General features: G+C 40.1%; 1 protein-coding gene across 6 annotated transcripts in view; it reads left to right on the forward strand.

The window, feature by feature from the left end:
* Positions 1 to 24,648, forward strand: part of TENM4 (teneurin transmembrane protein 4) — a 591,710-nt gene that overhangs the window by 249,392 nt on the left and 317,670 nt on the right. For all 6 annotated transcript variants that reach the window (XM_015638720.3, XM_015638758.3, XM_015638767.3 and 3 more), the window contains exons 4-5: positions 3,976 to 4,264; positions 8,756 to 9,025. In XM_015638720.3, coding sequence (XP_015494206.1) covers positions 4,042 to 4,264; positions 8,756 to 9,025 — 493 coding nt within the window. In that variant the 5' untranslated portion in view covers positions 3,976 to 4,041. The remainder of the gene's footprint in view (positions 1 to 3,975; positions 4,265 to 8,755; positions 9,026 to 24,648) is intronic.

The following is a 24,648-nucleotide window of genomic DNA, read 5'->3' on the forward strand; positions in this document are numbered from 1 at the left end:
TAAGTAAAGGCAGAAGGATGCTTCTGTTGTGAGTTGTACTCCAGACCAGTTTGTGGTTCAGCTGGGATTGGACCCCCATACACAGAGGGCTGCCAAAAATAGGAATGGCTATTGCAACTAATTGGCCTTAAAATACAATTAAAAATGGAAAAAAAAAAAAAGGAAAAGGAAAAAAGGTGAAATTTGATATGTTATGCAGACAGCAGGATGATGAAAGAATCAAACAGAACTAGAAACACTGCATTATAGGACAAGAAAGCCCTTTTCAAATATAAATTATTCAGAGCAGGAGGGTTTTGTGCTTTTATAAAGGGAAAATGAACACAGAGATGGAAACGTCCATATTAGAAAGTCTGGTTTTTTTACATCTGGTCCAGCAAGTTTATGGAAAATTTTGAAATTATGAGGAGCAATCATGAGCTGAAGACAGAAAGAAACTGGTGGTTGAATATGTAACTGAGACGAGTGTGATTCTTTGTGTTCTTCATGTGCCAGAGAAGTCAGGAAAAATGTGAGGTGTTGATGGCACTGATGAAATTGTAGCAGAGGTAAAATCTAGACACAAGGAATAGCAAATAAAGAAATAATAATCTACCACAGGAAAACTATGAGGCAAACTCTCTGACCACACAATTCCATTGACAGTAAGGTACCTAAACCATCTGGGAATTGGGCCATAAAACTGAGATGAGAAGAACTGCATGTCCATGGAGAAGTGCTGGAAACCTATTTAAGTCAGGTAAATGCAACAGTTCAATCTTTAAAAATAACTTTTAAAAAAGTCTTCATTATGTTTTATGGAGGTAACCTTTCTATTTGGAAAGTCAAGCCAAGTTGGGAGGGAGAGAGAAATAAAAAGTTGGGAAGAGTTAAATTTATAAAGACCTGAATGAGTTGGGAATAGAAACACTGCTACAGAGGAATGTGCATATGGATGGTGCAAATTTACAGGGCTATTTTTGATGAACTGTAGGAGAATTTTCAGTTTTTCAGCACCTTTCCTTACAAAAAGAAAACCCTTCATCTGGTGGGAATTCATTCAATTTCCTCATGTTTTTTTGTCATTTCCTAAGTTGCAAGGTTACTAATGGTAATTACAGACCCTGTTTGTACCTTGTGGCTCTAGCAGTGCAAAAGGCTTTCTTGGCACATGTTCCTTTCCTGCTAGAGGGTTTTTAAATGACCAGCCCTAGGTAGGAATTGCTACAGTACTCAGGAGTAGATAGAAGCCACCTTTTCTCATTTATTTCTTAGACAGCAACCACTTCTCACTCACATTCTTCTATCTCCATGCCCCATAACAATAAACCACAATTTCAGTGTTCATTATAGTGGCTCTCAATACTGGGCTTTTGTGAAGGAGCCTGTTTTAAGGTGTTATATTCAAAAGTATGACAAACCTGCTCCTTCTAAGATTTTCATACAGAGATGCTATAAAGGAGACAAACAGATTCAATAACAAGTGTAAAAAAAGTTACAATTTTTCAAGCCAAAAGTTGTTTTTTTAAAAAAAAGAGAGATGACAGTGCACTGAAAGGCAATCAGATGCTCTGTTTCTTTTATTTCTTTCCAGTGTGAAAGCACCAATATGTTTGATTCAATGAAAAAAAAAAAAAAAAAATCTACCAATATTTGGTAGGTCTCTTACATGCTGCTATTGTTCCTTAGCACAATGCAATCTCCTTCACTATTGCTTCTACATTCAGGCCTTAGTTTTGTGTCCTTATTCTGCAATGCATTTAACATGTCAGTTTTGGCCAGTGAATAATCCCATTTGCATTCATTGTATTGCATTTACATGAATGAATTTAAGTCAATGAGTTTAGTGGGTTTAAAAACATTTTTAAAATCAAAGTGGTGCTCAAATCTCTGTGGATGATTTAGGTAAAACTCGTTATAAGACACTCCTCCTTTCCCCCCTCCATCCCTAAGTGTTCAGTAGTTTCTATGCATTTTGCTGACAAACCGAATGTGTGAACTTAGACTGGGAGACAACATATATATATATATATATATAATTATTATTATTTCCAGGAAGAATGCTACAGAAGCCATACAAGGTGTTGGAATTAGCATCTGTCATTTCAAAGCTGGTTTTGGAGGTTAAAGGGACAAAACCCAGAGAGCAGTTTTAGCGGAATCAGAATTGCAGAAACAGGAGTGTGTCATGCTTTAACCCCATGAGAGTACCAGGAGTGTAACCCTGCTCTTCTTTTTCCAGCTGCCAGTTTATCTCACAGCCTTCCTGTAGCTCTTTCTTCCTCCTGCTGTGTCTCTTCAACTCCAGTATCTTTTTAATTGTGCTTGTTCCAGACAGCTTTTCAAGTAAGAAATTAATAATAAAATGTTGTCTTTAGGCTTCAGTATTACTATTATGATTTGTAGGTTATCAGAACCTGAAAAAACCCACAAATGCTACATTACAACACATCCCTTTAAACTGACTTACAAAGCTTACAGCACATCCATCCTCAACTACTGCACTATAGCTGTGTGAGGGCAGGTGTAGATTAGGTTTGAGGAAGAAATTCTTTACTGTGGGGGTGGTGAGACACTGGCCCAGGGAAGCTGTGGCTGCCCATCCCTGGTGGTGTTCAAGGCCAGCTTGGATGGGGCTCAGAGCAACCTGGTCTAGTGGAAGGTGTCCCTGCCCATGGCAGGGAGTTGGAACTGGATGATCTTCAAGGTCTCTTCCATTCTGTGATTCTATGATTCTCTGAAATCAAGGGCACAGCATGTGAAGCAAGGCTAGGGTCTGAGTCACGGGTGAGTAAGATTTCATTAGTACATTCAGGGTTTAGCTTTTCAAGAAAGCACATTCACAACAGAAGTGATTCGGTTCTTGCCATATATTTCCACATGTATTTGCTGTGAAAAAGACCAAGAACTGAAAGGTGCTTTCTAAACCTTTTGCTTTTTGTTTTTAAATGCTGATGGCAAACAACAATATCCTGGGGTGGCATGTAGAGACTCAACTTCTGTTTCTTTAGCACTCAGGAGGATTCAGTTTCTGAGAAGTTCAGCTCGTAATTACATATTTTCCATGTTTAGTTTGTGGAATTTTATGTCATTATTTTTCCTCATAAACAAATTTAGATATTAAAGAACACGTTTTTCCATCTTGATGCAAGTCATTGCCTTCATTTTTTCTGTGACTTCTGTCATGTTTAATAAACTTGAAGTAAAAATACCATTAATTATTCTGACAAAAATATGTTTAATACATTTTATTTCTGATATCTGTTTTCTCTGTGTGCAGACATGTACGCTTGCATTGTAGTGCATATATACATTGGTTTTTCCAGAGGAATAAATCTCAAGCCATGTTGTTACATGAAGCAGAACACTATAATTTATTTACAGTTTCTCAGCTCTGCTTAAGTTCTAATGTATTTCCAGCCCAGTAAAGATGAGCCCTCTGAAAAGAAAGACATATTTATGCAATTTCCATCCACATCTCATTCCCTCATACTTCCAGTCTCCCTCTCCCTTCCCACTTGCCTTCATATACCATCTCACTCTTTTGTTCATACGTTCTAACCTCATGATCTATGGAAACATTATTAAAACCACAGGACAGCATTTTCCCACAGCCCTCCAGTTGCCCAAATACAGACATTTCAGCATTACCTGATTTTCCAGAGATCAGGTGACTGATGAATACATGCCTTCTCAAGGTGTCTGAATCACTTCCTATGGAAAGAGGACACACAATATCGCAATCCAATTCCCAAGTGCATGCCTGGTTCAGACAGATGCAGGTTGCAGCGTATATGTATCCTGTTAGCAGTGGAAATTATTAAATGAGTCACACATAATTGAGACTTTCTTTTTATTGGTAATTGTTCTAAGAGGGTTTTTTCTGTAATCCATTAAGTAACATCCCTCCCTTTTCTTCAGTGTAAGAATGTATAAAGAAGGCAAATTAGCAGTTGGGTGCCCACAGGCGTGAAATTTCTTTATTCTCTCTTTCAGGTGATTCCAATCTGACCACCAGGCAGACGTAATTATTTTAATGTTGAATACTCAGACAAGGGTGCCATGGATGTGAAAGAAAGGAAGCCGTATCGATCTCTGACCCGGCGCCGCGACACCGAGCGCCGCTACACCAGCTCTTCAGCCGAGAGTGAGGACAGCAAGGCACCCCAGAAGTCCTACAGCTCCAGCGAGACCCTGAAGGCTTATGACCAGGACTCCAGGCTGACCTACAGCAATAGGGTCAAAGACATGGTGCACCAGGAGGCTGATGAATTCTGCCGAGCAGGTGGGTACTTTTCAGCGGATGCAGCTGTAAGCAGCATGAGGGAATCAGCTGAGAGCCGGAGCTGGGTGGGACGCTACCTTTGAAAGACTCTGAGGACAAAAGCAAGATGCAAAAGAGAGATTTAAGGAGAACAGCAGAGATCATCTTCATTGTATTGCACAGACACTCTATGCAGCCCTGTGTCCTCAAGTGGCATACCCATATCCCATGTTCATTAGCACTTATTAAGACGTTTTTCTATGTCTTAATCTTTTTGTCTGAAGCAGCACTTTGCCAATTCCCGCCATGGGACTAGAACGCCCTGTGCGTATACTGTACGGTACTGACGTGGCATGGAAAGCTCCTGCCTGCTCAGGAGATCCTTCACTGTGTCCTGTGTCTGCTCTGTCATGAAGGAAATCAATGAGGACACTGAGGCAGAGGGCAACAAGCAGAGAGTCACTGTCCACACTGTCCATCTGGTCTACAGAAAAACCCAAGAACCCTGGAAGAAAGGAGGCATCTGAGCTCCAGATGGGATGAACCCTCTTGGTGCTGTACATGGCCTGCAGGCTAAGGTTTAGGTCCAACCTTAGGGACGTGGTCCCATATTAAAGGAGTGAGGAACTACTTTAGGACTTACATGAGCACATTTAGTGAATATGAGTCCCAGTGTCTGTGAAGATATGGAGTTTCGAGAGTCACGGTGGACTCCACAGTTCCATAAGAGATTCCAGATATTCTATTTTTTATTGCTACCCTTAAGTTAGTGCAGCTACATTTTCACTGCTGTTAATGCCTATATGAGGTAGATTTCTGGCCCCTACTATAAGACTCATCTTCATTTTTCTGTAGAGATGTATCTCAGATTCCAACCAGGACTTCACATAATTTGTTTTTAGAAGTCCATCAAGAAAAGCATAAAATGGCAAAGTGAGTCAAATAGAGTAGGCAGCATTCCAGAAAATGAACATAAACTAGCTGACCCAGAGTACTCTGAGCACATCCTCTGGAATTTAGAGAAGCTGATTCCCCAAAAGGTATGCATATAATTACACTCATTAAACTTGGGGGCTGCTTAATTTCACTTCTCAAAAATCATGCAGTTGTGGTTTTGGTGCAAGACTCATCTCCAAGGCACATACAAGCAAAATGATTTTCAGAAATATCTTCATGTGTATAGCTTTGGTGTTTGAGTTTCAAAATAGCTGCAACAGACAATAATCAACAAAAAGGCCAATAGTTATTGTAAGTAACACTGTGACATCATAAAAGCAGTTTCTCTCTTAGCAACTCTGAAGTACTTTATCCTCTCTAAGGAATGTATAACATTATAAAGAAAAAGAAACGTTTTAGGTCATTGCATTTGCCTGCTTCAACAATATATTCACCATGCAGGATAGATGTGAATTATTCCAGGTCAGCGGTTTTCAACTTGGAGGTCCATGAGGCCAGGCAGATCCATGGACTTCTGCTAAGAAGCCCACAAAAGATTACTTTTATTGAAAATCCAGTCTGTTGACAGGGAGTGTAAATTTTCTGTACTCAAACTCACACTTCCTTAGGAAAATTTTGAAGGGTACAGAGAAATAGTAAAAATAACTGGTTTAAGTCTCTGAAATTCACTGAGAAGTTAAGATTAACCACTTCAGACCACCAGTTCTGTTTCTGACACAACCTTCACAAATGGCTCAAGTTAAAGCTTTCTCCCAGTTTATCCTGAGTGTCCCAAAACTTGCCTGAAGAGTGTTGACCATAATCTCAGACTTTCTGTGCCACATTTTCCACTGGCTGTAAGCCATGAATGGACCTTTCATTGTAATGCTGCTTGGCTGCAGGCCAGCTGAAACCAAGCCTTATTAGCCTGCTTGACATCAACAAGGCGAAGTGAATTTCTCTCCTGCATTGGTTTGGAAGGCAGAGGAGGGAAACATTTCAAATTGACCAAATAAATTCAGTAAATAAACAAGTCAGCATTTAAATGGTTTTAGCTAGAGTGAGTGTCAGCAAATGTGCAAGTCAGCACAGGAGAAAATAGACCAGATCTGAATTAAAAAGTCTTGGATATTTATTATCTTCCTTTTATTGACTTGAGTTCTTCCAGCTTAAAAGGCAACAGTGAGCATAGAATATGAAAATCAATGCATCTGCTTCTGTTTATTGCAAATAAATTTGATTTTCAGTTAATTGTAGCAGTCATTTTTCATAATTTATGAGCTGCTGTTACTGGAGAACATCGGTCATGCTGCACACTGATGTGCCTGATGATGCTGAGTGTGGCTTCTTTCAGGCGAAGATGGAACTTGCCATCAGTGACTCAAACACGAAAGGAAAACCAAAAGATGTTTTTCAGTACTCCACAAGGGATAGTTTAGAAAACCATGGCCTTACACGTCAGTCGAAACTAGAAGAGAAGAGCAAGGTCTCTGAGGAGATACTGCTTCCTAGCATTTATAACTTAGGTCAGGTTTATTTGCTTCCTCCTGCCATGAGACAGTAGAGGACAATCTCTCAAATCACTTTGCAATCAAGTTAAATGGATTACTTTGCCACAAGCTTGCATTGTGCTTCCTAAGCAAGGCCCTAGGGTTGGACAGAGGTGTGAGCCCCAAGCAACCTTTTCTGTCCACTCTGTCTGAAAGCTTTAATCTTGTTTGGTCAATTAAAAGGTGTGAAGTTCATGAATCCTTTATGCAGTTGGAGTGTTGTCAGCTGCAGATCCATAACTAGCTGAAGCAGAGCTTTGTCCTGCCATCAAACAGCTCCTTCCTTCTCTGAGCTATACGTGAAAAGGCTGTCCAGTGCCATTATTCACCTTGCATTCAGATATCTCCTCTCTGTTCACTATGAGCTGTAACATCAACTGAATGGAAAAATGTAGTAAAATACCATCTACTTTTGGCAACCTGTCATCTGATGCATCTAATATGTGCTGTAATATGAAAGACCTTCCCCAAGCAGCAGGGTTCAAGGACAAGCTAGGGTGTTTCCACAAGTGTGAAACTACTCTGGAAAGGTAGAAAACTGACTATTTCTATTGGATGCACATTTTCTACCATATGATATTTGACACCAACAAATAGAAATGTGAGGAAAAAAACCACATGATTATGGGGTCTTGAGAAAGGAGAAAATGATAATTCAGCTTTGGATACAACCTTGAGATCCAGATTTGATTAACAGATTTCAATAATGAGTAGTTATGAACTTCAGTGTTCAAAGGAATATTTATCCTGAAATTTCCTGGAGATCATGCATCCAGATTTATCATGTTGAAATATGCCTGAGCTGCAAACTGCTCAGTTCCTTAATCCATCCAAGGCATAGCATAATAGAAGCAGGGGTGCATTGAGCTGTATAAATGCACTGTGTAGCTAAAGGCACTCATGGGTGGCCAAAATCTTTTCAAGATATTCAGGGCTGAAAAATAAATGCATGCATTAATAAATAAATGTGGATTAAAATTGCTCTCCCTAGCCTCTTTGTGGAACTTTACAAACAAAGTGTGCTAATATTTGAAGCCTTATTCATATCAATTCATTCTGATTCTGAAGCTCTGCAGGTAACTAGACATGGAGTCAAGAGTCACTTTTCAGGTTGTATTTTTAGTCAGCTAAACAATTGCATCTATTTGCAGCCAAATAACCTCTGCTGTGACTCTATCAGAATGAATAGCTAAACTGAGCCAAGGTGTGAGTGGTCAGCAAGGGGAAAGTGAAATCACCAAAGGAAATTTAAATCCACGGTATGTAATTTCAGGGATTTCAATGAGCAGAACTCACTCAAATTGCCTATTGTAGGGAAGTTGTCAGGTGTGTGGTAGGACTTTTGATCATTGCATGCCTCATTTCGCTTTTCTCACAAGAAGATTACTTTTTGCCTCTCCTAAAGAATTACACCACTTCCACATGTGTTTTTGCTTTCAAACTTGATGATTTCACTGAACATGCCCTGAGTTTTGTCAGGTTCCAGAAGCAGGAATCCAGCCACTTTTAATCTTGACATATTTGAAAAGAGGCTGTTGTGAGGTGGGGACTGGTGTCTTCTCCCAAATAACAAGCAATAGGACAACAGGAAAATGCCACAAGTGACACTAGGGGAGGTTGAGATTGGATATTAGGAAAAATTTCTTCACTGGGAGAGTGGTCAAAGATTGGAACAGGCTGCCTACGGAAGTGGAGGAATCATTGTCTCTGGAACTGTAAAAAAAAAAGTGTTAGATGAGGGCTTAGAGATGCTTAGAGACATTGTCTCATGGTGGACTTGGACATGCTGAGTAATGCTTGGACTTGATGATATTAAAACCTTAATGATTCTATGATTGTGTGGTCTCCTGGTCTCACACTGAGCAAGACCACAGAAGAGGGGTATCTTTGGAATGATGCTGCTGTGTGTTGTTGTGACGCTGCTGTGCCCCATGAAGGTAGAGGATGAGCACTTCTGCTCTTGATTTGTGCTAGATGGCACCGTGCCCTATTAAAGATTAATCAGGCTGATGTGTTTTTCTCACAGGAGCCAACTTCTCCTTGCGAGAACTGGGACTTGAAGATGTGGCACCCACACACGGGACTTTGTACCGGACCGACATCGGGCTGCCTCACTGCGGCTACTCCATCAGCGCCGGCTCGGATGCCGACACGGAAGCAGACGTGGTCATGTCGCCTGAGCACCCAGTGAGGCTCTGGGGACGCAACACCAAGTCTGGACGCAGCTCCTGCTTGTCAAGCCGGGCCAACTCCAACCTCACCCTCACCGACACGGAGCATGAGAATACTGAAACCGGTAAGTGGTGACAGCGCATGCAAGTGTCAGCCTCGAGCTCTATCAGGAATGTCTCTTCCTGCTACTCCACCTTAATCTTCCTTAGGTTTTGTGATGGGGTTTTTTATCAGACTCTGTGAAAACACTCTTCTAACAGCCCCATGTCGTGGCCTTATGTACTGTCCTAGAGTATTTGTTAATGGACTGCTGGAGAAGCTCCTACTTATTTATCACTGCAACAGAGATCATTAAATAGCTGTAATACTCTCCCTGATTTTTGCAGCAACCTTTCAGAGGGAAGGCATTTAAATCTCCCCTCCTCTGGCTGATGCTACTCTTATCTTTGCCCAGATTTTCTGGGCAGATAATTCTCTTCTCTTCCTTGCTGGTTCCTTGACAGGGGCCGTTTCATTTATGTAAATTGGCTGACTGCTCTCTGAAGGAAACGATGGCGAAATATTTTTAGAAGCCTTTTTCTTTGTGCAAAATAAAAGCTGAAGGTCACAGATTTTTTATCTCTGTAACTTTGTGTCCCCAGCTGTGGGGATTCCTGCATGCCTTTTGTAGGTCTGCAAACCTTTTGGTCAGCAGTTCTGCCAAGCAGTGTAGGAGAAGGAGAGGAGATTTTGATTCAATTGCAACTTGACCCAAGAGTTCATCCAGTCCTATATGCCTTTGCACCTTTAATTCAATTATAGCACAGCCTGCTTCTTAATATAGCTGCTGCGTACAAGTCATCGGGCACTTGTGCTCAGTGCAGAAAGCTCATGTGAAATGACTGTATCACTTGTTCTTTTCATGCTTTTTGCCACAGTATTATAGTGACAAATGATGATGAATTTTCCTCTGGAAGCATGACATAGCGAGACATACACCACCTACATGATTTTATGTTTAACTCCAACAAAATTAGAGTTGAAGCTTATTAAGTTTCTGCTCGGAGATAATGATATATTAGGCAGAGTTCAAAGATAAATGGCCTTCTGTTCAAAGGATGTTGAGAAGAATTCTTTTAAATTATCTTTTCCATACTTTTTCAAGATCCTTAGTGTAGTGTTTTACAAGCAGACTCACACAGTGTCAATTTATATTGTTTTCCTTCTGATCCTTGTGTTTTGATGAAAAATCAGAGGGATCATCAAGGTCAACTAAAGTTTTGCACACTCAGAAGAAATTGATAGAAAGCAGCCAAAAGTAAGCACCTTGCCCTTCCGTCCCATTCTCCTCTATCCAAGCTCTTTTTTGTGCTTCCCATGTGAGGTGTGAGCAGCTGCAATCCTCTCCCATATATTTTTTCTTTCCATTGCTAAGGAAAGCAAAATATAGAATTTTACTATTTTTTTTTTCCGTTTGGTCTTACTGGAGAAGAATTGAATTATCTGCTGGAGTCTTTTTCCCTGCTTTCTGTAATGCTAGCTCTACACCTGCAAATTCAACTTTGTACCTACAGATCGCTTACAAGAGAAATTATATTAGAAACAGCACATTAGGAACTTCACATGCTTTGAAAGGCTTTTCTGAAAGTAATCACAGAGGCTATAGGACTCATGTCAGGGTGGAGACAACCTTCAATTCCTCTTTCCTTAAGGTTAATGGCACAGTAACCGTTCGTTGAACCATCATTTCACAGAATCTAGAAAAAGGGAAATGAGAGGTGGAGAACATACAGTGCTGTATAAATATAGGAGTTTCCTTGGAGCCTAGGCATTTGCAGTCTTAGATGTTGGGTGTTTTGAATGAGAAAGACTGTATCACACTAAAAACAAAAGTCTGTGTAGCACAAATAAAACCTAGATTGCTGTGGTGTCCAGTATGCAATAGTATTGTCCATACTGAGAAATGGAGGTGGTGGAACTTGAAAGAGAATATTAAGATCCAAACTGTGCTGATGGTGAGCTTCATCTGATGCTTAGACTTCCCTGGAAAGATGTCATAAACATCAGACCATGTTCAAGCCAGAAAAACTGGTCCACAACTAAGAAAAGGTCACTTTAAAATAAGGGCTGGGATTGAATTGGTAGTACAAACATATCCAAACAAATGTTGCAAGGTAGGAAAAGAAGATTAGGGAGAAGTCTTTTAAGTAGGCAGAATTTGAGTATTTTCTTTTTGAAACTGTCTGGCACAGATAAAGGTGTGAAAAACCTTTGTGTACAACCTGGTCACTGAGACCTGCTGTAGGAGCAAATGAAGCCTGAGATCCTCCCAGAAACTTTGTCTGCCAAACACAAAGGCATTTCCTCCCTCCTCACTCCACATGAGTAGTGTTTCTCTGGGCTGCTAGCTATCACACAGGCTATTCTGAGAAACCCCAGATATATAAGAGAAACATTTTCAAGAAGACATGAAATTTTGCTAATGGCAACGTAAAGTAACATAATGCTATGACTCAGTTTACAGGATACCTTTATGAGCCAGTATTAATTGTTGACTGTATTGATAGAAGTTATAGCCTTTAGCTGAAGTCGATATGGACTTTATGAACCTGCCATCAATAGGAGAGTTTATGGGGCCCATTAAACCAACTTTTCCAATGAAGGTCAAAGTCAGCAGTTTTTATGCTGTTCATTATTTATCCAAAATAAATAATCAGAATTTACTTCTGATGATTGTAAATCTAAAGTTGTTGAAGCATGATTCTGCCAGAACACATACTGTGTTCCTAGAAAAGGAGTGGTCTGGCTCCTTACAAAAGCAGGTTTGTTTTTATTTCAAGCATGGTGATGCCTTGAAGGAACAGATATGATGCTCAGAAAGACCTGACACAATCCACCACTGTCATGAAGGAAGCCTATGAAGTGCTCTGGTTTTATGGCATATTGTGATCATAGATCACTTGCACAGGGAGCTGGCATGGAAAGACATCTGTAGCTTTACCTAAACTGTTACAGGGTTTTCACAGAATCCCAAAACGGTTTGAGATGGAAAGAACCTTAAAAAAACGTGTAGTTCCAAGACCCTGCCCTGAACAGGGACAACTTCATTAGGTTGAATGCTTCCAGGGGGCTGCATATTTTACTAAGCAAAGAGTTTGTTTCCAGCTGAGCTGAGTTATAACTCTGGCATTGCCCTGAGCTCACATCCTGCACACTCAAACAGCCACGATGGCTTCTCCTCCAGTGGACAGTGCATTTCCCTTACCTGGATAGTCACTTTGCAAAGTGAGGGGACAGAGGCACAGCTCAAGCTGCTGCATCTTGGCTGGGGACAGTGCAATCATTCTGTACTGCTGATGTAGCAGGCACTTTATACGGCTCAGGAAGTTTTCTGCAGCATGATCATGATCCGAACTGGAACTGTGAACTCCCATTACCAGTTCCAAACCAAGCACAGAGGGAGTCTGGTTCCTGGAAGTCTAGCAATGATGTTAGAACTTCTTTCCTGTAGTATCTCAGTGTTTCTCAGCAAGAATGATTCAAGCAAAAGAGGTTCCTGAAGTGGTCATTTGGAATGAAGCCTGGAGTTTCCTGGCGGTACCTTAGCTAACCCTGAACAGGATTTGTACTGAGCCAGAAATTGTTTACCATAGAGAAGAGCACATTGAAGAAGAACAAGGTAATAGTGTTCCAGAAATTGGCTTATTTTGAAGCAATTTAGTCACAAGAAAAAAAAAAAAACCAACAAAAAAAACCCCCAAAAAACTTATAATCATAAGAACATCATCATAAAAATTGAGTATCACAGGATAGTTTATACTGAAAGGCATTGCTGGAAATCTCTGGTCCCTCTCCTTAAAGCAGGGCTAAGTAGGAGGTCAGATTGGGTCACTCAGGGCTTTTTTCAAGTACAATTTGAGTATCTATCAGAATAGAGAGGCTACAGCCTTTATATCCTGGTTCTGCAGCTGACCAAACTTTCTGTGAGCAACTCTACTTCTAAGACCTGGTATGGATTTCAACTGCAACTCATGTCCATGGCTCCCACTGGACATCTCCAAGAACAGCCTGACTCCGTCTTCTGAACATCACCCATATTAAAAATGGTTAAAAGACAGAATCTAGAGTCTCCTCTCCTCATAAACAGTTGGAAGGCAGTTTGGCACTGAGGAAATCAGAGGAGTCTGAAGAACTCTAGTGCTAAAAGCTTTTAAGTGTAAACTAGACAAAGAGCTGCTGAGAAAGGTCTAGACTAAATGCTGTCTCAGTCAGTGTCTTTCAGTGCTGGCTTCTCAAGCATCCCTCTTTCTCCAGTTCCAATTCTTGCATCACTGCTATTCCTTTTTCTTCTGGGGCAGGACTATCCAGGTGGGGCTTCAGTACTGACAAGGGGACTCCTAATGTATGTGGATATAGACAATGTTTATGTGCAAGCATCCATGAATTGGGCTGTGTCTATTTCCTTTGGATCTGTAATGGAGACCTTAACTCAGATCCACCCAAATTGTTATGAATCATGCTGGTAATCTCTGGACAGATTTCAGTTTGAGAGATGAGCAGAAAATGGGTAGATATTCCAATACAAAATGTGTTCCCACAAAAAAAAATGAAAAAAACAAACACAAAACAAACAAAAACAAAAATGCCACCAACAACAAAACCAAAGCATTTCTTCCTTTACTTTCAGTGTGTTAATGAACTTACTGGTTTACTCAGTACAATCATTACAGGGTTACTGTATACCTGAGTCAATGTCCTGGTCATTTTAAAAATTTGTCTTTGTGAAAGTGGAGTTGCAGCTTTTTAAAAAGAAACAAACAAACAAATAAACAGTGCAGCTTAAATTTCAACTATTCCAAAGAAGCTGTTCCAAACTATTTCAAGCTAAGGGCTTACTTTGGTTGTTATCTGGGCTCAGTGTTCATACCCCCCAAGGCAAGTAGTTGGCTAGATATGAGGAAGGAACAAGAGACAGAGGAAGCGGTTTTTTCATTAGCAGGACAAGTCAGCCATGATTAATGCTGTGAGGAGTGGTGTGATGTTTCTCTCTCTGTCATCATGTCTTGCTTGGAAGAATGTGGGCAGTGTCAAATGGCCACAAGGATCTCACAGACAGGATGATTAACATCAGATGGCTCAAGACAGTTTACCTGAGTTGAAGATGCTCAACTGTGATCTATCATGTAAAGAAATTCCTGCAGCAGAAGTGTAGCTGAAGTGTGACTTCAGCACACTGAGAGATTAGTAGACATGAGCTAAAATTCCAGATCTAACCACCCTGGAAGCCAAAATTCAAGCTGCAGGCCCTTTTCTGTCAAATTTCCCTGTGCAACTTCTTTCTATCTTCACAATTCAAAACCATGTGGGAAACATGATCCGGCAAAAACTTCTGCATGCCTTCTATGTTTGCAAAACAGTTTAATACTGGACTCCAGTCATCCATTTAATGATGAATTGGATGTCAGTTTGATCACCCCAAAACTTCCACCACACATCTCTTGATCATCTCTGTTTAGGAAGAACAATTTCATCTCAGGGTTCATTCATCTTTAGCTTCACCTCTGAAAGCTCCAGTCAGTGCCAAAATGATATAGTGACCATAGTAATACAGACACTGGTGGAAAGATTAAGAGTACCAATTAATCTTGGACCCACATTCTAAAAAGAGGAATAATTTCCCTTCTCTTCCATCCCTGGAATTGTTCATGATCAGCCTGGATGTGGCTGTGAGCAACCTGGTCTAGTAGAAGGTGTCCCTGCCTTCCCAGGGCAACCCAGGGGTTGGTGCTAGATAGCCTTTAAGGTTCCTTCCAAACCAAACCATTCTGTGAACTTCTTCCTTTAGTCACTACTGTTCTGGAATGCATTTAAATGAATTTTAAAACTGTCAAGCAAACAACCAGCTCAATATCCAAGCCTTACCACCTTAACCAGAAAGGCAGTAGATATCTTACAGCTAACTTTTGTCTTCTCATCAAATATATTACCTTTCTTAAAAATACTCATAGGCTTTTGTAAAACTGAAGCATAGTGGCAATCAGGAGCTTTAAAGCTCACATGATAGCTCTGCCCCCTCTACTATCCCAGACTCAACTCTTAGCCATGTTAATTGACAAAACAACTGATTTACAGAGTAAATTACTGATTTCTTGGAGTAGCCACCACATTCTCTGCTTACACTGCTTAAGCCATTATTGTTGCTGGAAACAAGACATTGTGTAGTGTTTTAGGACTCAACAGAACTCAATGTTTATAGAACATATTAGAAACACAGGGGTACATTAAAGAAGGAAATAATTAAAGATAATAATTTCAAACAAGGAACACCAAAGAAATGCTACAATTTTATTTCTCCAGGGTAGTTAATAAATATTATTGATGCTTTCATTTATTCAGTGGTGACTGATATAGAATTCACCAAAGCCTTCGAAGGCTCCTGTTGCCATCAGCAGTGTTACACCTCGTCCTAGGTGCATGGTGGAAACAGGCTGTTTTTTGAAAACAGCATGCCCAAGTGGTATAAATCCCAATACTTCTGGTTAAATACACCACAATATGCTGTTCACTGCTAGTTTTCTGATAACCATTTTGGCCTCTTATTAAATCAGAAAGCTGTTCCAATGATCAAGCCACCTTCCATCAGCTTTTTTCAAAATATTTTCTCCTCAGAGTTGTTTTACAACAGCTAAAAGAGCTTTAGACAAACAGTAATTATTTCTGTGTGTTTTCCTTGTTCCCTTTGGTTGTTGAGAGCTCTTGTCCTAATGTTGTCTCTATTTTCCACCAGGTGCCTAGTAAGGTAGCTCCTAAATAGCTCTGACTCTCTGCTGAGGAAGGATTTTTTACTCAGTTTTCTTTACATTCACCTTCCTGTTTCTCAAATCATGTTGACCCAAATCACTGGCCCAAAGTACAGGTCAATATATAAGTGCAATTAGCAGTGCCAGAATTACTGTGTAATCTCTGCATTACAAATTATTTGTTAGTACCCCAGTTGATAATCCATGGTGACTTTTCTTTTTATTACTGTGTTTTGCTGAGTAATTTCCTTTCAGGCTTCATCCACTCTGTTGTTAATATTGTTACCGTGGTTGCAGCAACATCATCTCTTTCTTTTCTCCTTTGAATTAAACAGTGTATTATAAAGTACTTCCAGTAAATGAGTGTGTGCTTCAGACATGCTTCTTCTGCAAAGTGTAGGCAAAAATGTGATACTCAGATTCTGGAGAATTCAGAAAGGAAATATTTTTTAAAAACAAAACATTTTTCAGAATAAATAATAATTTAAAAAGAATGTACTGTGAGCCATACTTTATTAAGTTTCCCTTATGGCTTTTTAGTAAGGGAAAACAAGAATAAATTAGAACTATCCAGGCAAGATCAGACATCTGCTGGCCGTCATCTTTCAGTTGTCTCCCATCAGTTGTAACCTTAATATTAACAACATGTTTCTGCCTGAAATAAAAATTACCCAGAGCCCTTACCACTAAAGATGCATCATCGATTGCAGAAGTTAGAGAATAACTACATAAAGTAGTAGTGAATCCAGAAGTGAATTTTCACTAATACTCTTCCTTACTTCAGCTTCTCAAAACTCTCGCACTGCCCCTTTCCAGGTAAGGTTTGCAAAAAATTCCCCATTTTAACGATGTGTAGATGTTGCTGGGACATGGCAATTTACTGAAGCCACCTTACAGAGATATTCAGAGATATGGTGATCACTTGAAATGTGAAGGTCAGGGGAAGAAATGTGCCTTCAGGCTCTCCAACCGTAAAGATACTAATATTCCTATGAAGGATGTTAGTCCTAAAAAGGAGACTTTTAACTATATGACCATCAAATGCTACATTTTCCACTGAAAAATAGCTCCCTTGAAGGTTGTTACATCTTCCTTACTTGTGATCCAACTTCCTAATCACTGACATTCTTGATGATAGATTCCTCATATTTTCTGTCCTCTTATCTTTTTTGTCCTTTTTAGATATTAGTCCTGAGGTACTTCTTGAAAGTGAATAGGTGAGTCACCAACTCGCCCCTTCACGAGAGTCTCAGAGAAAGTTTTACCTGGATGGGATGCTGAATTGATGGGGTTTAGTACAGCAGACCCTTATGTCCCTCCACATTCAGCCAACTCCCTGCCCACTGGGTGTAAAACAGCCTTTCAAAAAGAGGATGTCACTGCATCTCAGGCAGGATTCAACCCACTTGAGTCAGTTCTCCCTATTGGTAGCACCACAAAGGGAACCAGCAGCATCTTTGCTCCCCATTTAGGAGGCGAAGGCACCAGAGATTAATCTGAGTTTAGTACTTCAAGTGCACCATTAGTGGTCAGTATCTTGATTTTGTTTTACAGTGAAGGAATTCCCACTGATTTCTAGGGCTAATTTATCTCATTGCTGGTATTTTTGCCCTTAGAAAAAAAGAAGTCTTTCCATTTTCGGTTTTTTTTTTGGTTACTTTTATTTCTGTATGGTATGTCCTGTTGAGAATGTGCTTTCTGCATTACTGTAATCTGCATCTGAAAGGATGCTGACATTAAAGTCCTTCACAGTGTTATTCTGCTGTAATGAACTGCAGTTCAATGTAGGTTAGTGTGTAGGTTTCACATTGTTATTATTATTTTGATGATGGTGAAGCCATGAGGCAGAGAAAAAAGCTTAAAACTCTAAAAACTCATTATTACCCTGAATACTGGGGGAGAGGGCATGTAGAAACAACATTAACAGGTAAAAATTTACTGTTCTTTGTAATTACGCCAATAATTTTTGTCCTTTCCTTCGCCACTTTAAACTGCCTTGTCATGGAGATTTTTTTTAAGGAAAATAATTGCATTTATTAATATTGCAGGCAAGCTGCCAAGTATTTTGTAAGCAAATCTGTGCATTTTTTACACTGTTTCTGAGTGCCATAAATAATTTCTTTTGGTGTAATACACCCCAAGGGGAATAAACCTATGTTCAGCAGCGTGAAACCTATTACTCTTTTGATAGTAGCACTTTACTTTCAGCCTGGTTTTGGGGTGGGATTTGTGCATCATTGCCAATCAGGAATGGCTACAGGCAGGGACTGAGGATTATGGTCAGGACACTGAGGGCTATCAGAGCTGGCATGGCACTGGACATCAGTACTGGAGACAGGGTGGACCTGTAGCTCAATGATCACTGGGAGCAGGATTTTATTTTTAGGGCCAGACCTAAACTCTTTTCTAGGCAAACAGTTGATCCCTCTGGGACAGAAGAAAGAGAAGCAGCATAGAGAAAAGCAAAGAGTTAGAGGAGACAGTAAATATCCCATCAATAGGATGGCTGAGAACTCAAAATGGTTGGATATCTACCTGTGTGGCCTCCGGACAAACTCCTGCCTCCAGAGCTAACCAGCTGATTAAGGATGGAACAGGGACCCAAAGCTTGTTTCCCAATTGCCTTTTGTCCATTTTTAAACTCCATCCTAGATCTCTAGGGGTCACATCAAGCTGCAATGGACATGTGCATTCACCATCCTAGCCTTTCAAAGACATACAGCACTATTCCCTGAAGAGTAGAAGAAATTGGAAGGAAGCCTGGTGCACCTGGCTTTCTATATCCACTATTCCCTCTTAGATGTTCTTCCCAACTGGGCGTTTCCAGATGCTCATGTCTGTATTTCTGAATTCCCATTTGGACTACTGGATCTGCTTCTGAGTTCAGCACACAGTGTCAGTCCACATCTGGTTCAGTCTCCTACAATTCCCCTTGAGGTATCTGGCTTTGTTTCTTCCAGTGAAGATGTGTCTCTATCTATAAGCAGGACGAAGTGAAAGGAAAGAGCACGTTATTTTTGGTTTACCCATGCCCAGAGGTGCACAGTGAGCTCCAAATAAAGGAAAACATAGCTTCTGCCATGAGAATTTATTCATTAAAATCTCATTGTTTTATTTCTCAGAGGATTTTGATTAACTTTTAGCAACTTAATTCAATCAAGGGCAATGATTGAAAATGCATTACTGCCCTAATTCTGCAAAGTTTTCAGTGTTTTTTTGGACTGCCCCTAAAAACTTTAATTATATGCTCTAGGGCAGGTTGTTGTTTAGTCTTCTCCACCACAGCAAAGATCTTATTGAGTCATGTACATAAAAAGAAAACAATAATTCATAGCTTTTTACACAAGCAGACACTGACAGGACAAGGGGGAATGGTTTCAAACTAACAGACAAGAGATATAGATTAGATGACATAAAGAAATTCTTTATTGTGGGAACACTGAGGCACTGCCACAGGTTGCCCAGTTCTGGATAACACATCCCAGGAAGTGTTCATGGCAAGGTTAGATGGGGTTCTAAAAAATTTGGTCCAATAGGAAGTGTCCCTGCCCATGGCAGGGGGCTGTAACTCAATGATCTGTAAAGTCCCTTCTAACTTAAATAATTTTGTTATTTCATGATTACATCTGAGGGAGCAACTCATTTAAGGGGCTGCCACCCTGAGTACCCATCCCCATGCCCTTTTAGGGGTTCTCCATCCCCATGGTCATGATAGTACAATTGCTCATGGAGTCCAGCTCTGACTTATCCTCCAAAACCTTGTTTCAAAGCCTTTCCTCAAGGAAAGCCAGCAGACAGAGCCCTTGATTTCAAAGTTTCTACTCAGCTCCCATGCCAGAGAGATGAGTTTGATGCAGGGTAGAGCAGCAGAAATCCCACCCCACAGAAAATCCTCCTGATTTGAGTCAAATAAGGGCCAGTGACTGAGGGTGGCATAACAGAAGCAGCTGGGAGCTATTTAAATCAGAATTGCCAGCAAGGAAGGAGGGTTGCCAAACTCTCTTGGAAATACACCCCTGCTCCAGCTCCACAGCAACAATGGTCACTGCCTCTGTTTTCACCAACGCATTTTCTGTACAAGACTAATTTTCTTCTCAGTCTCCAGCATGGTGAAGTACTTTTATTACCCTTAGTTTAGGAGGAGGGGGTGAAATTACAACTATATTCCAGTTTCCATTTAAACGCAGTTTTAATGTGGATTTCAAATAAATGTAAGACAACAAAAAATACTAAAAAAGCCAGTAATCATCTACTGAATAAGAAATCTGTTGTTCACCATTTTCTCTTAGTAAAAAATGCAAAAAAGTAAGAATCTGAATAAATGCATGCTAAACTATATAATTGCTGAAATAAATATGTATAGATATAGGATACTTTTTGATTTAGCATAAAGAAGCAGCAAATTATACCAATCAGTGAGAATCAACCAGTTTTAAAAGAAAATAACTGAAAAGCACACATTCAAAACAAGATTAAAACTGATTATTTAAATCAAGATTCTCTGCTTCCTAGTTTAAGCCATGATTATAATTTAAATCAAGCCACCCTGCCACAAATAGTTTAGAGACAATGATTTTTCCCACTTATATAATGTGCAGATTTTATAGCTGAGAGAGTCATGTTGCTTGTATGGAACATCTATGTACTGAGCCTTCATCTCCAGTCACTTTGCTTCTAGTTTGGTTTAGGTGTTTGAAGAAGGCAAATGGTATTCCTCATCAGGAAGGAGTGGGAATCTGGTATCCCACAAAAAAATTCAAGATGCTTTTCCTCTGGGAGGCTTGCTTCTTTCTTAGAATGGAACACTGCAACCTGAGAGTCAGGCTAGGATGCTGACTCTCCAGTAACACAGGGGCTGGGAAAGCTGCTGTAACCCCAGATTAGAGTATGAAATATCTCCCCCTCTCTGCTTTTGATAATTACATTCCCCTTAACAAAATTCCCTTTGCTCCTGTAGTTGGAAGGGATGTTTCTCCTTCATTAATTGCTCTGGCTTGCTGCTGTGCTCTACCAAGCAGCTGTTAATGTTCCACCCCAGAGGAGTCTGCAGTTCAGTGATGGGTGAAATGATTAAGGTTCGCAAAGCACTTGATCATTTGGAATGAAAGGTGCGACATAAACATACCCCATTAGTTTCATTAGTGCTCAACAAAGCAAACTTTACCTGTAGCTGGTTCCACTCCTTCTTGGCATTTAATACATGGTATTCCCTCTGGAGCATATGCAATTTGCTGGGTGCATTCTTCAGCTGTCCTTAAAGAAGACTGTTACCCAGACTGGTGGTTTGACCTGTCTGTATTGGGGGACTGCCATGGCATGAGTGCTGTGTTTGCAGAAGTTTGAAGAAGTTGAATCCTGGCTCAGTTCTCAGGAAAAGAAAGATAATGACTTTGGGTATTACAGGCTTACTCCTGATATCAGGAAAGTAGACATTTTTTGCATGGGATCAGTCTACAAAGGAGAATAAGGAAAGGGCTTAGAAGAATGCTACTTGACGGAGCTGTAGAGAAGCATGTTAGAAGTTTGGTTGATAAAGATGGTTAGGTTAGTTAAGGTTTACCTAAACATTTATGTAAATAGAATATTGATGTATGCACTTGAAGAGTCACAGTCTGGACTCTAAAGCAAATGCAGCCCCCAATCATTTTTATCTCAGTCATTGGCATCAGCATTTTGCATTGTCTTCATCAGATTATGGTTAGGCCTACATAAGCAAAAAAAGCAAAAGAAGATATTCAGGAAGGGTTCCCAAAGACACCATAGACCTGGAACATCTATTATTGCCCAGTACTCCAATAGATTCATTTCCCCATAGACAGTGATGAACTTAGTCCTTAACCTTCTCTTAGTTCTTTTCTTCTGGAGTTTCTCACTGTAAGTAATGTTTTCCAAACATTTAATGCTCTCATGAGCCATGCACTGTTTATCAATGTCCTCCCTGAATTGGATTTGGTTAATTCATTCTTGGCTTTGTCTAAAGTTCTTGCCAATATATTTGCATCCTTCAGGAGAAGAATGTCCAGACCAGATTAGAGATGGAGAGAGGTCAATACCATTTTTCCCCAGCAGGCACAGAGAGAAGATAGATTCTGCAGAGGAATCAGTCGGATGCTTTCCTGTAGAAGCTACTAAAAAATCTCTCCCAGAGCTGCTTCACAGATTGATGTCTTATCGATGGTGGCATGTGGGGGTTGAGAGGATAGGAGGGACAGATGGTCCATAAGGTTCCTTTGAGATACAGCCAGACTCAAAGAAGAAAAAGGAAGATTGGTGAATTTCTGGAAGAGCTTATTTCCTCCTTGGACTTGAACAGGGTGTTGAAATTCATCCAACAGACTCTGTAAAGCCTTTTGGATTCTAAGAAGACGACATAGATCTACAGCCTCATTATTGCTTATTGGGCTGTAAAACAAGGCTATAAGGAAGGAGGGAGACAATAGGGTTTGCTTCTTTCCTGTTTATACCAGCTCCTCTCCAACTGGAAATGTACTAATATGGCTTTTATGAAATAATTATTTCAGCGTTGTTTCATTTGGCACAAGTATCTGATCATTCTGATTCCACGTAGAGAGTTACTTGAATAATTCCAAATCATTTTCCAAGAATAATTATATTAATACATTTTCAAGTCTAGATAAGCCTATGAATAGCATTCCAGACTAGGATTAAAAAAAAAAAATCAGATTCTTTACTTGCATGCTTTTGGAAATATGCAGACATACCTTCCCTTGCAAAAATAATGTCTGAAAACTGGCTAGTGACTCTAGTTTCTAACATTTTAAAATAGGAGTGTTATAAATTACAGGGAATTCAGAAGGTCACTAGCAGGGAGTATTTTGAAAATATCACTGTGCTAGGAATATTGGTATGAGAAGAGCAAGAATAAGGATTTTTTTGAGGTTCTATGTATCCCTGCAGTTAGGGAGTTAGAAGGCAGGCACTCCCATTGATCCCATTTATCCTATTGATGAACACTTTTTATCATGATGTGCCATATAATCTCCAAGATGCCACTCAAAACCATTGAGATCCCAGCCCACTTGGGCAAGAGAGTGAAGAACAGAAGAGCTGGTTCTGTTCATCTGTTGAAGACATGACCTTGCCCCAGGGTCATTTTTCCTACAACGATTGCATGAAAGGCTTCTGAGGTAGGTTGTTGTAGCATCTGTTTTACACAGCTTCAGGGGGAAAAAAAAAAAATCTGTTGCATGACTCAGACTCATCCAGCTTCTTCTCAGCATTTACTATTTCTTCCACTCAGATTTTGCATTCAGCATTCTCAAACAACTCCATTTCCTCTCTCCCTTTCTTCACCTTTATTTCTTCCTGATGAGCAATTCAAACAGCAAACTGTTCCTCTCCTTCATTCCCATCAGTGACTCCATTCAAAGTCCTGCCCATGTTCTTATTTTCTTGGCAGAGCTATATTCAGTGAATGCATTTGTTTCTTTAGCTAAAGAACAAAAATATCCGCAAGCAAGCTCATTTCCCTCCCAAACTGCTTAGGAAAGTAGTGCTGGGAAGGGGGGCAAAGTGCTTTGTCAAGTGTTAGAGGAACAAGAGAAACATCTTCTCCCCCCTGACATCCCTCTTTTATTATCATTTGGAAGACTCTGTTAGTCTCTCACTTCCTTGGGGACTAGAAACATCTTGAAAAGATCTTTCATGCAGGCAGATAACAAACTCACTGTAGAGCTGCATCAGAAAAGGAAAAATTACTTGCTAGTAATGATGTTTATCACAATCCTTCCTCCTTTCCCAATCCTACAAAGGAAGCTATCTCTCAAATAAAGGCCAAGTCTTGTCCCTTTTTTTTTTTTTTTTTTTTTTTTTTTTTTGGCAAACTACCCATTGTGAAAAATCAGTGCATGTAGGCTTGGTTGATGGAAGCTTTACACAAAAAAGTGGGTGGAAGGAGATGACAGTGTGGGCTGATATGATTTATTTGAGATAGACCTGATCTGATAATACACAGCATGAAAAAAGCCATGTTGCTTCCGCTTCATAAAGTGGCGCAAGGGCTGTTCCTGTGGCTGAGCAACATCAGTAAAGCCTGGGCCAGATGTTGGGAAACTCACACTCCCACTGGACTGAACTCATCAGCCTAGTCTACTCGGCTTTTCATCCCACTAGGACAGGAAAACACAGCCATGTGTCACTGTGGGTCATTGCTTTGAAGGAGACTTTGATTTCATCTGCTCTGCAGGGTTGTTAAAAATCTCAGAGTGCTTTAATGGAAAGGGTGACCCAGGTTTTTGTGCTAAGGTGTCTTTCTCATCAGCATTGTATAGCTAGCACTGAAACAACTGGCTACCATCCTCAACACTACAGGCATCCACATCCTAAACTAATAACTCCCTGTTGCTAAAAGTTAAAGGAAGTAAACCTCATGACACTGCTGTAAAATGGCAATGTACAAGTCTGCAAATTGATGATATGGAAGCCTGCAAAGTATGTGTGTGCATGGGCAGCTGCAAGGCAAGGTGATTCCTTGGGATGTATTTCCATCTGTGTTAATTATATCTGCTTAATGCTGCATTCTCTGTCATTGGCAAGACTGGGACTAGACCCCAGGACTCTGACACTCAGTCCCCTGAGTCTACCCAGAATGTTACTGAGATCTTCAGGGAATAGGAACTGATCTGCCACTACTGACTCCAGCCCTCTGAAACACGCAGGAAATGATGGTATACACATCTAGCATGGTCAGTCCACTGAATTTATGGGACTAAAAAAAATCTTTCTCGCCTTAAGACATTATTTAATATAATAATAATTTTATATAATTATATATTTAATTATTTATTAAATTCAGGGGGAAAGTATCTGTATATCAATTCCCTTTCTCACAAAGGTAAAAAGAAAAAGCACTCCAAAGTGGCTGTTAATTGCTTAATGCCCAAGTAAGCGACAGCTCACCTAGTAATATTTCACTTAATGTTTCATTATATGATGATTAAAATATCAA

This window comes from Parus major, chromosome 1, assembly GCF_001522545.3.
Source record: "Parus major isolate Abel chromosome 1, Parus_major1.1, whole genome shotgun sequence".
Classification (NCBI taxonomy): Eukaryota; Metazoa; Chordata; class Aves; order Passeriformes; family Paridae; genus Parus; species Parus major.